This window comes from Mesoplodon densirostris, chromosome 1 (assembly GCF_025265405.1).
Source record: "Mesoplodon densirostris isolate mMesDen1 chromosome 1, mMesDen1 primary haplotype, whole genome shotgun sequence".
Taxonomy (NCBI): Eukaryota; Metazoa; Chordata; class Mammalia; order Artiodactyla; family Ziphiidae; genus Mesoplodon; species Mesoplodon densirostris.
In genome coordinates, this window is record NC_082661.1 from 190,116,572 (window position 1) to 190,129,316 (window position 12,745).

The 12,745-nt window shown below is 35.5% G+C and overlaps 1 protein-coding gene across 1 annotated transcript in view; it reads left to right on the top strand.

Annotated features, from left to right (window-relative positions):
- The window catches only part of USO1 (USO1 vesicle transport factor), a 93,337-nt gene that overhangs the window by 26,652 nt on the left and 53,940 nt on the right, over positions 1-12,745 (top strand). Inside the window, exons 2-4 of the mRNA XM_060113499.1 lie at positions 1,195-1,281; positions 1,359-1,423; positions 8,661-8,737. Of these exons, the coding sequence (XP_059969482.1) occupies positions 1,195-1,281; positions 1,359-1,423; positions 8,661-8,737 (229 nt within the window). The remainder of the gene's footprint in view (positions 1-1,194; positions 1,282-1,358; positions 1,424-8,660; positions 8,738-12,745) is intronic.

Here is a 12,745-nt window from a genome sequence, read left to right on the forward strand (position 1 = left end):
AGGAGTGATGAAGTCCAAACTACCATGTTTTTCTTTTATCAGTTATACTCTTAGTATGTGTCTGAGAAAACTTTGCCTACTTTAAAGTCACGAGGATTTTCTCCAGTGCTTTCTTCTAGAAGTTTTTATAGTTTTAAGTTTCCAAATTCTTTTTAAATGCAATTTTACATACACACACAGTTTGGTACTTTTGCTACAGTGGACTCACAATTTACATATAGTTTTACCACTTGCTCTTTTTTCCCCACTATTTATTAAATCACAGTATTTTCATGTCAGTACAGTTAATTTTTTGAGTAGCTGCATAGTATTCAACTGAAGAATGTACCACAATTTTATTTAGTTTTTCTTCTCTTGATAGACACTTGTTTCCAATTTTTTCCTATTGTAAATAATGCTCCAAGGTTTATTTTAAAGTTCAGTTCAAATTTTAATTCCTGCAAATTTATTAAAATCTTGGAACATTTCACCCTTCTAGATTTTGAGGCACACTTTAAATTTTTGATAAACAGTTCTGACTTTTCTCATTCAAATATATAGTGGAAACATTAGGGTGAAATTATGATGTAAACAATCATTATTTTAATTTTTTTATTAAGTTCCCATCATATACCATAACACTAATGGATTATGCAACCCTCTTGGTTCAAACAGCTGAAATAGGTATGTTTAGAAAGCTCTGGTTCTACTAATTTCTTTTTTTTTTTTTTTTGCGGTATGCGGGCCTCTCACTGCTGTGGCCTCCCCCGCTGCGGAGCACAGGCTCCGGACGCGCAGGCTCCGGACGCGCAGGCTCAGCGGCCATGGCTCACGGGCCCAGCCGCTCCGCGGCACATGGGATCCTCCCAGACCGGGGCACGAATCCGTATCCCCTGCATCGGCAGGCGGACTCTCAACCACTTGCGCCACCAGGGAGGCCCCTCTACTAATTTCTCTTAATTCCTCAATTTATATGACTTACTTTATTTGACTTCTCTTACACCACTTACATTTTTCAAGTCTCTGTGAAAAATCTATTTGATCTCTGTAACAAGATTATAATACTACCTAGTTATTTCGATTTGTGAAAAGACTATTTCCATGACATCCCATTTATTGATTTTTTTTTCCAAATGGTATAAATTTTGGGGAAAATTTCATGTTTCTTTTTTGTTCTTTTTATTCTATTAATGCTATTTCATTTTTCCCTGACAGATTCAAAAGCTTTGTGATAGAGTAGCCTCATCTACTTTACTGGATGATCGAAGAAATGCTGTGCGTGCTCTCAAATCATTATCTAAGGTCTGTAACACTTTATCAGTTATTAAGTTTATTAAGTTGGATACTAGTTACTTAAATAACATTTTTCTTTTGTGCAGAAATATCGCTTGGAAGTGGGTATTCAAGCTATGGAACATCTTATCCATGTTTTACAAACAGATCGGTATGTCTCTATTTAATGATTTTTCTCCCTAATTTTTCTTGAAATTTTAATTAATTTGTGTTAGAGTCACTATTCCAGAAATGATTGACATGTTAAGGCTATTAAGTTTTTACTTTCAGTTGTCATTTCAATAAACAGTTATTGGATACTAGGTGCAAACCACTGTGCTAATTAAGCATTAGGACAGACATAATCTCAACCTTCAGGGATTGAAAGTTTTCCATTATATAAAAATGTAATGAAGTTACTGCTAATTAAAGGCTTAAAATTTGGAGTTTGAATTGACCAAATAAATGTGTTGATTTTCATTCAGATATACTATAATGTACTGTTCTATAATATAATATGAATATTATGGTATATCAGTTATCCAGACTTTCTTTTTGGGGGGAGAAAAATAAACTGTACGAATAGAATGATGTCTTAAGGGAATAATCACTCAGCGTAGTTTTTGCTCTTTCAATTTTTCTTTAAGAGAGTATCTGCATCTTTGGCTTTAATTAACAACTATACATGAATAACTTTCAAATCTTACCCCTAGTTAATAAATATATCCTAAAGCTTTAGCTGTTCAGCAGACTTTTCTACCATATCAAGAGCTCTCAGAGGTATCTTAAATTATAAATGTTCAAAAGTTAATTTGTCTCTAGTTGTCCTACTCCTATTCCACACATCCCCCCTACCCACCCAATCCACTTCAACTGCCTTTTGACCCAAGTTCATCCCAGTTAGCACCTTTCCATTAAAACAGGAAACTGGAGGATTTGTGCTGAACTTATCCCTCTCCTTAACACATTATGCCCATCCAGACAAAAAAAAAGCTGGAATCTGTGAATTTTCTTGATTTCCATTGTTGGTCTTAGTTCTGGCTCTTAATATTAATCACTTAAGCCATTTTCATAGCCGCTGTATTCGTTATCTATTGCTGCATAACATTACCTCAAAACTTACTGGCTCAAAATAACAAATATTAATGTCACAGTTTCTGTGGATCAGGAATTCAGAAGTGGCTTAGCTAGGTGGTCTGGCTCAGGGTTGCATGCAAGATGTCAGCCAGGAGTACAGTCATCTGAAGGCTTGACTGGGGCTGGAGTATCTGATTCCAAGATGGCTCACTCACACTGCTGTTGGCAAGAGGCCTCAGTACCTCACCTTGTTGCTCTCTCTGTAGGGCTCCTTGAGCATCCCTATGATATGGGAACTGGCTTCTCACAGAGCAGGTGATCCTAGAGAGAGAGAACAAAGCCACAATGCCTTGTAGGACTTAGTCTCAGAAGTCACATATCATCAATCCCATCACATTTTATTTTATTAGAAGCAAGTAAATAAATACAGCCTACACTTAAAAAGAGGAGAATTAGGGTCCACCTTTTGAAATGAGCTGTATCAAAGAGATTTTTTTGACATATTTTAAAACCACCACGGGCTTCCCTGGTGGCGCAGTGGTTAAGAATCTGCCTGCCGGGCCTCCCTGGTGGCGCAAGTGGTTGAGAGTCCGCCTGCCGATGCAGGGGATACGGGTTCGTGCCCCGGTCTGGGAGGATCCCATATGCCGCGGAGCGGCTGGGCCCGTGAGCCATGGCCGCTGAGCCTGCGCGTCCGGAGCCTGTGCTCCGCAACGGGGGAGGCCACAACAGTGAGAGGCCCGCATACCGCAAAAAAAAAAAAAAAGAATCTGCCTGCCAATGCAGGGGACACGGGTTCGAGCCCTGGTCTGGGTGGATCCCACATGCCGTGGAGCAACTAGGCCCGTGAGCCACAACTACTGAGCCTGCGCGTCTGGAGCCTGTGCTCCACAACAAGAGAGGCCGCGATAGTGAGAGGCTTGTGCCCCGCGATGAAGAGAGGCCCCCGCTCACAGCAACAAGAGAAAGCCCTTGCACAGAAACGAAGACCCAACACAGCCAAAAATAAATTAAAAACAAAAAACAAAAAAAAACACACCACTACCTCAAACTGTATTCTTTGCCTCTGATCTCTTTGTCCTTCCATTCATTTCAAGAATTTCATTTCATTTACATTTCTGTCTGAAATGTAAATCTTCTGTCACTCACCTATTTAATGTATTTCACAGCTCCATGCAGTGTGAAGCCCAAGTTCCTCAAACAAAGCAAAGCATATAAGCTTTTTAAAGATCAAGATGCTGCTTGTCTAACCTCATAACCCCTTTTTAAATTATATTTCAGCAATGCCCAGCTGCTTGTTCATACCAATTAGAATCTTTTCTATCCTCCTCAGTGTGACCCACATTGGCTACCTTTCAAAGCCAACTAATTCTAATGTATTTGAATAAATCCACTGGGTATGTCAGGACTGTCTGTTTTATTAACACCAGAGTGGGCAACTGCAGTAGGCAGAGTAATGGTTCCCCCAAAGATATTTATATTCTGTCAGCACAACCTATGAATGTTACCTTAGATGGCAAAGGGACTTTGAAGATATGATTAGGTTATGGATTTTGAGATAGGGGAGATTATGTTGGGTTATCCAGGTGGGCCCAGTATAATCCTGAGGCTTCTTAAAAGTAGAAGAGGAATGCAGAAGAGGAGGTCAGAATGAGGTGATATGAGAAGACCTCAACCTGTCTTCGCTGGCTTTAAAGACGAAAGGAGGCCTCTAGAACTGGAAAAGGCAAGGAAATGGATTCTCCCCTTAAAGCCATCAGAAAGGAAGGCAGCCCTGCTGAGACCTTGATTTTAGTCCATTGAGACCCATTTCAGACCTCTGACTTCCAGAACAGTAAGGTACTATATTTGTATTGTATAAGCCACTAAGTTTGTGGTAATTTATTACAGCATCAGTAGAAAACTAATAAAATAACCAAGTTAGTTACCTGCTTTAAACAATATTCCAAGTTATGAGAAAATGGGCCTTAGGTCAAAAAAACTTCAGTGTGATTATTATACGTACATATAATTTTTCTTTTTTATTTCATTTGTCTTTATGTATACATTTTCTCACTGAGTCTTATAAATTTGGTAATGAAACGACTAACATCTTGATATGGAAAACAGAATCTACCTCTGTGTATAAAGTGGCCCTTATTGTCATTTTTAGTGCACAGTAGAAAATAAATGTGTAGATACTCTTGATATAAAGGTTAAGAAATATATTTTTTAAAACATTTATAACACATTTACTATGTGCCAGGCACCATGTTTAGAAATAGGGTGTTTCATATAGCCTGGTGAATGTGTGAACTAATAATTGATCATGTTAGAGGCTGATGGGTGTTTTATTAGGACCCTTAGGCAACAAACAAAGCCAAACTTCTCTGAGCCTTCTTGTGTTTCATTCCTTCTCTTGTGCTAAATTCCCTTTCCATTTGCTTCCAATACTTATCTTCTGTTCTCAAAATGTTCTGTGAGTGTTTTCTTAACTTCATTGATGGCAAAGGCCTGTGTTCTGCAGCCATCTCTTTCCACTTCTCATCTTCATTACTCTTTTATGCTTCTGCTCTTGGCCTAACTAACACTCTCAGAATCCTTCAACTGAATCCCCTTCACGCCTGGCTACATCACAGAGAGTTGTGTTCCCTTTCTTGGCCTGGCTTGAAACTCTCCATCTGTCCATGGGTCTGCTTCTCTTATAGCCATCTTGAGGAGAGACTGCTCATTCTCCCAAGTCCCACACTCAGGGCCTGAAAGTTGTCTGATGGAAACTGTTTCCAAACCATGACACCTCAGTAGTTTTTTGTTGTTTTTTTTTAAGTGTACATTTCAGTGGCTTTAGTATATTCACAAAGTTGTGCAACTATCACCGCTATCTAATTCCAGCACATTTTCATCACTTCAAAAGAAATCCAGTAAACATTAGTTGTCATTGCCTATTCCCTCCTCCCCCCAGTACCTAGCAGCCACCAATCTCCTTGTGTCTATATAAATTTGACTGTTTTGGACATTTCATATAAATGGAATCATACAATGTGTGGCTTTTGTGTCTGGCTTCTTTCACTTAGCATAATATTTCAAGGTCCATCAGTGTTATAACATGTATTAGTATTTCATCCCTTTTTTTGTCTGAATAATATTCCATTGTATGGATATACCATATTTGTTTATCCAATCTTCTGTTGACAGACATTTGGGATATTTCCGTTTATTGGCTGTTATGAATAATGCTATTATGAACATTTGTGTGCTAGTTTTTGTGTGAACATATGTTTTACACAAAGAAATGCAATTGTTGGGTCATGTGGTTTAACTTTTTAAGCAATTGCCAAACTCTTGCATGGAGGCTGTACCATTTTATATCTTCATCTGAAGTGTATAAAGGTCCAGTTTCTCCTCACCAACACTTGTTATTGTCCCTTTTTTAAAAGGCCATCCTAGTGGGTGAACTTGGCATCTTATTTTGGTTTTGATTTATATTTACCTAATGACTAATGATGTTGAGTATCTTTTCACATACTTATTTACCATTTGTGTATCTTTTATTATTATTATTATTATTATTATTTTATTTATTTATTTTTTTTGGCCCCAAGGCATGTGGGATCTTAGGTCCCTGACCAGGGATTGAACCTGGGCCCCCTGCAGTAGAAGCGTGTAGTCTTAACCACTGGACCACCGGGAAAGTCCCCTTGTATATCTTTTTTAGAGAAATGTCTTAAGTCTTTTGCCTGCTATTAATTTGGTTACTTGTCTTTTTATTATTCAATTGTATGTATATATTCTGGATACAAGTCCCTTAACAGACATGATTTGCAAATATTTTTTCTCCCATTCTTTGGGTCGTCAAAGGACACCTTTTTTTCTTTTAATTTATTTATTGTATTTATTGTATTTATTTTTGGCTGCGATGGGTCTTCGTTGCTGCACGAAGGCTTTAGTTGTGGCGAGCGGGGGCTGCTCTTCATTACGGTGCACGGTCTTCTCACTGCGGTGGCTTCTCTTTGTTTTGGAGCATGGGCTCTAGGCGCGCAGGGTTCAGTAGTTGTGCACAGGCTTAGTTGCTCTGCTGCATGTGGGATCTTCCTGGACCAGGGCTCGGACCCGTGTCCCCTGCATTGGCAGGCGGATTCTTAACCACTGCACCACCAGGGAAGTCCCAAAGGACATTTTCTTGATAGTGTCCTTTGAAGGACAAAAGTTTTTAATTTTGACAAAATGCAATTTATCTGTTTTATCTTTTCTTGCTTATGCTTTTGGTGTCAAATCTAAGAAAGCATTGCCTAATCCAGTGCTTTGACTATTTGTACCTGTGTTTTCTTCCAAGAGTTTTATAACTTTGCTCTTACATTTAGATCTTATATCCCATTTTGAGTTAATTTTTGTATATAGTGTGAAGTAGGGGTCCAGCTTCATTTTTTTACATGTGGAAAATATCTAGTTGTCCTAACACCATTTGTTCAAGAGACTGTTCTTTCCTCATTGAATGGTCTTTGCATCCTTGCCAAAAATCAATTGAAATATAAATGTTAGACTTTACTTTTAGACTCTCTATTCTGTTGATCTCTATGTCTATTCTTATGCCAGTGCCACAGTCTTGATTACTATAATTTTGCGGTAAGTTTTGAAAGCAGAATGTGAGTCCTTCAACTTTGTTTTTCTTTTTGAAGATTATTTTGGCTGTTCTGGATACGTTGAATTCCCATACAGATTTTATGATCAGCTGGCAGCTGGGATTTTTATAGGGATTGTGTGAATCTATAAATCAAGTTGGGGTATATTACCATGTTAACAGCATTACATCTTCCTCTTCATGAACACAGATTATCTTTTCATTTATTTGAGTTTTAGGTAATTTCTTTCAACAGTGTTTTGTAGTTTTCAGTCTTGTGCTTTAGTAAAATTTATTCCAAAGTATTTAAATCTCTTTTATGTTATTTAAATGGAATTGTTCTTTTAATTTTATTTTGATTGTTCATTGCTAGTATACAGAAATATAACTGATTTTTTTTTATATTGAGCATATGTCCTTCAATTTTGCTGAATTTGTTTACTAGTTCTAATAGGTTTTTAGTGGATTCCTTAGGATTTTCTGTGTACAAGATCATGTCACATGGGAATAGGTGTAGTTTTAGTTCTTCCTTTCCAATCTGTATGCCTTTTATTTCCTTTTCTTGCCTAATTGCTCGAGCTAGAACCTCAAGTTCAATGTTGGATAGAAGTGGCTGGAGGAGACATCGTTATCTTGTTCCTCATTTTAGGGGTAAAGCATTTAGTCTTTCACCATTACATATGTTAGTTGTTGGATTTTCATTTTCAGGAAGTTCCCTTCTGTTCCTACTTTCTCAATAGTCTCTTAAAAGATGTCCCTCAAAATTTCTCAAAAACAAGAATGATAAATAATAATAATTTAAAAGACCCACTTTATTTGAGATTTATGTCCTCTGGTTGTGACCCCTTTTATCCCTCATCTTTGCTTTCACTCCTAGTCACTTCTTCATATTCACTGAATCTTTCTGACCTGTATCTCACTCTTGCTTTTCACTCTAAATACCATCATCCTCCATCATGCTTTCAAAATTTGTCTGTTTATCAACAACTAAAAAATCTTATACTTCCTGAAACAAAAGAGAAAAGAAAAAAAGAAAAAAATCTTATACTTCCTGATATTATAAACAGTACATGTTTACCATAAGCTTTTTTTTTTTTTTTTTTTAGAAAATAAGATATAAATCAGGGAAACAAATTCTAGAGGTCCAACTAGAGATAACACTGTTATGTTTATATAAACATTATATGTGTTACATAAAGATTATATATAATAAAGCATATATGTAAACATACACACAGACTTATAAAATTACCTGGCTTGTACTAATTTTGCTGGTTTTAAAGTTGGGTTTATTTTACAAATTTATTTATAAGGTTTTCTTAAAATATATATAGACACATGAATGTATATATGTATTTTTTGCTAGATTGGATCATTCTGCACATTAATTGTTAATATTCAGTTTTTTCCTACTGGCACTAAATCAAGGGTGTTTTAATTACCATGTCATTAAACATTCTTTAAAAATACATTTTATAATTGCTGCTATAGGTATGGATTTACCACACTTTTAAAAAAAATTATTGGACATTCAGGTTACTTCTAATTTTTCACTATTATAAGTAAAAGTAAACCTTTATACATCTTTACAGTTTGCACTCTGATATTTTCTTAGTGTAGGTTTTCAGAAATGGGATTAATATTTCCTACAGTCTTGTTAAATAAGAGTATAAAATGGTCATAACAGCTATACTCTAACTAGCAGTTTATAAGTATAATAATTTCTTTCTTCCAGTTCGGATTCTGAAATAATAGGTTATGCTTTGGACACACTATATAATATAATATCTAATGATGAAGAAGAAGAAGTAGGTAAGTTTCTTTTATTGTGTTCTCTGTACATAAAATCAACTGGATTGTGCCAATTTTGCTGGTTTTAGGTTGAGTTTATTTTATAAATTTATTTATAAGGATTTTTTCTTTTTTTCTTCTTTTTTTCTTCTTTTTTTGTTTTTTGTTTTTCATCAGTAAAGGGAAGACATTAGCTTAGTTCCAGAAAAATATCTTTAAGATGATTGCTTTGTATGTGATTTGGAGATGGAATTAGATTCTTCTTTTTTAAAAAATATTTTTCCCTCTCTCTGTATTGATTTTAGTTGAGCAGAGTGAATATTAGTATTCTCTAGATTAAATAATCATTTTTGGCTATTGATTAAAAATCAAACTATTTTATTTATATGTTACCTGGTGAGCAGTATGAAGTTAGAGGGTTTTTCCTGGTATATGCTTAAACTTTTCACATAAGACTTATATTAACTTATAAAAAGCAACAATTTTTTAAATTTAGAAGGTTTTGTTTTGTTTTGTTTTGTTTTGGTCACGCCACGCGGCTTCCAGGATCTCAGTTCCCAGACCTGGGACTGAACCCAGGCCACAGCCATGAAAGCCTGGAATCCTGGCCACTAGGCCCACCAGGGAACTCCCAGCATGTGAAATACTTGACTGGAAGTCTATACATTTTGTTCCATTTATTGTAAAAACGTGCACTGAGTAACATTTTACATTGCTGTTGAAGAGTGCTTTCCTCATATCACATTGGCTGTTGTAGTAGGACACAGTGGGGCTTTCATTTTTCTAGACAATCAGAAGGGCGATACTCATGCATTTTATAAGTCTAATTTAGACGGAAGTTATAGGGTCTTCCAAAATCTGAGTAGACAAGGCATAAGGAAATGTAGATAATATTGAGTTTGCAAATATTTTATTGAAATAAAAGTAGAATAGAAATATATGTAGATATTAACTTCACAAAATACCAGTAGTAGGAACATTTGAAAGTAGGTTGTGCTGAATAGTCACAATTTCTTAAACTTGAATATCCTTTTTCTTAAATTTTTATTTCTCTGTGATATCTAGCTGACAATTTAACTTTATTAATTTCTTTAGTAAAAAATCTTTAGTAAACATAATTTGGTTCCCATGGAAAAAGAGGCTGTCAGTCATATGACAATACTTAAATACAGTACACGCAAGAACACACTTTGAAGATAAAGATACTTATTTCTCCTAGTCATTTCTCAGATGAGAAAATTAGATACAATACACTTGTTAGAAAACATTAAAGAAAAAGACTCTTCTTAGTTGTTTCAGATGGAAATTTTAGCTCTTTTCTAGTTTGTGGTGATAATTTTTGTGTTTTAAAAAACTATATAGCATCAATTAGGTAGTTTTCCTTTATTATAAATTTGCAATCTAATAATGTTTAAAGTCTGACTTTTTGCTTCTCTTAATGTATTTGTATTTTTAATTCAACACCTAAAAATGATTCTTTGGATGAAACAGGATAAACGATTCTTTGGAGAAACAGTAGTAGAATCATTTCTTCTAGGAAAGATTAAAATATGAAGTTAGGGTAATAGCCTGAAAGAGTCAATTTTTAAAAATCTAGATATTGAGAAATATGGCCTTCAGTTCTGTTATTGATACTCTCTCTTTACTGCTTCATCAAAAGATAATTCTTAGCTGCCATAATGAACTTCATTTTAGAGTTCTTTACCTTGAGGATATTTTAATAACCCTTCAATTTATTGATAAATATGTCTCATAATCCTACATTTATAGCATATGCTGTATCTCTATTAGGATATCTCAGATTTGAGTAAAATGAGTATGAGTCTCTTCTTTCAAGAGATTATATTGTTTATTTGATGTTTTTAAGCTCTTATTTATTTTATTGTGAATACTATTACATAAGAAATTTTTTTTATCACCCACTTTTTATTTATTTCTGTCTACCTTTTCAGATGATGTTGAAGGTAAAAGATTGCATTTAATATGCATGATGCTTTTAGGCATAATTTCTGATAATATAAAAGGACACTGTCAAGTGAGTTTCTTCTGGCTGGTACAAAAAGTCTTGAGATTTGTTTCACTATATACGAATTTCTTCATTAAAGAGGAATATTTGACAATCTTATATTACTATTTATTGTTTCTATGGCTACTAAATCTATTGTCCAGAGCACAGCCAATATTCTAGTGCATATTTTAACAAAATTAAGCTTTTTCTCTGGTAGGACAATCTATTCGAATTACTTTTTATATACTTCCTGGGGAAAAATTTTTGAGGCAGTTTATTTAAAAATAAAAATAATATTTGAAAATGTATACATATATATGTATACATATAAATTTTACCTATATTCAATAAGAACTGGAAGGTATTCCAGTTCAGAGAATACTTGTATGTTGATATTGTCCCTTTAAAATAATGCATGCACAATAATGTCTGGTTACTGACATTTTTTATATTAATTTATAAAACTCACCAATACTGTCTTTCTTTTTTCTGGTGGTCCTTTTCAAGTTCCATTTACTTTTAACATTATACTTCTTTTCCTCATAATTTAAGTAACCACATTTTATTTTGTTTTACCATTTTTCGTGAGATCCTTAACTTTTTAAAATGAGGAAGAGGGCCTCCCTGGTGGCGCAGTGGTTGAGAGTCCGCCTGCCGATGCAGGGGATACGGGTTCGTGCCCCGGTCTGGGAGGATCCCATATGCCGCGGAGCGGCTGGGCCCGTGAGCCATGGCCGCTGAGCCTGTGCGTCCGGAGCCTGTGCTCCGCAACGGGAGAGGCCGCAGCAGTGAGAGGCCCGCGTACGGAAAAAAAAAAAAAAAAAAAAAAAAATGAGGAAGAAACAATCCTTTTCTAAAGTAGGTTTAAAATGGTACATAACAAAATTGCCTATACCTAACAAGAAGCTAACAAAGAAACTAACTTATTAAGCTGTATAGCATTACCTTTTGTGAAATTTGAACCCCTTGTTTGAAAGCAGATAATATTGAGCATTATGCCTTGACTCTTGTGACAATGTTGAGTAGTACAGATCAGTAGTTGTTGTTTCTATTATTATTTCATCATATTTGTATAGAGCTTTAAATTTTACAGTGCTTTTATGTCAGTTATCTTATTTGATCCTCATAGCAACCTGTGAGGTAGGTGACATTTTTTTGTCTTTTCTAAAAAAGATGAGAAAATGAAAACCCAGTGATCACGTAACTTACACAGTACTGTCTAGTAAGTAGGGTAACAGGATTTTTTGATACTTTTTTTTGTATTCCATAGACTTCTGATTTAACAAATTATGGCCATTTTTCTGACTAGATTCTTTATTAAATCTTGTAATTTATATAACTAGTTTATACGATGCAAACAAATGTTAAAAAAATATAGGTATACTTGTTTAACTAACGGACCACAGTGTAAAAGAAGGTTACTTGATATTCCCTCACTCTGAGATAGGACTACTTTTATTAGAATATCTCTTTCTATAAAGCAGTTTTGTCCTCCATAATATGGGTTATGAACTTGATATGGAGTGGAGTTCCAAAGAGAAGGTCCAGAATGGTTTTTTTGTTTGTTTTTTGGTTTTTGGTTTTTTTTTTTTTTGCGGTACACGGGCCTCTCACTGTTGTGGCCTCTCCCGTTGTGGAGCATAGGCTCCGGACGTGCAGGCTCAGCAGCCATGGCTCACAGGCCCAGCTGCTCCACGGCATGTGGGATCTTCCCGGACTGGGGCATGAACCCACGTCCCCTGCATCGGCAGGTGGACCCTCAACCACTGCGCCACCAGGGAAGCCCCAGAATGTTTTTTAATATTGTTTATACCACTGGAAAAAATACAACTGTAAATACATATGAAGAATAAATGTATATACAAATATTTATTTAAAAGCCAGTTACATAAATAGGCCTGAAATGTTTCCAGAGGTATATAAGGACTTTTTAAAAAGCAATCTTTTTTTTTTTGCGGTACGCGGGCCTCTTACTGTCACGGCCCCTCCCGTTGCGGAGCACGGGCTCGGGACGCGCAGGC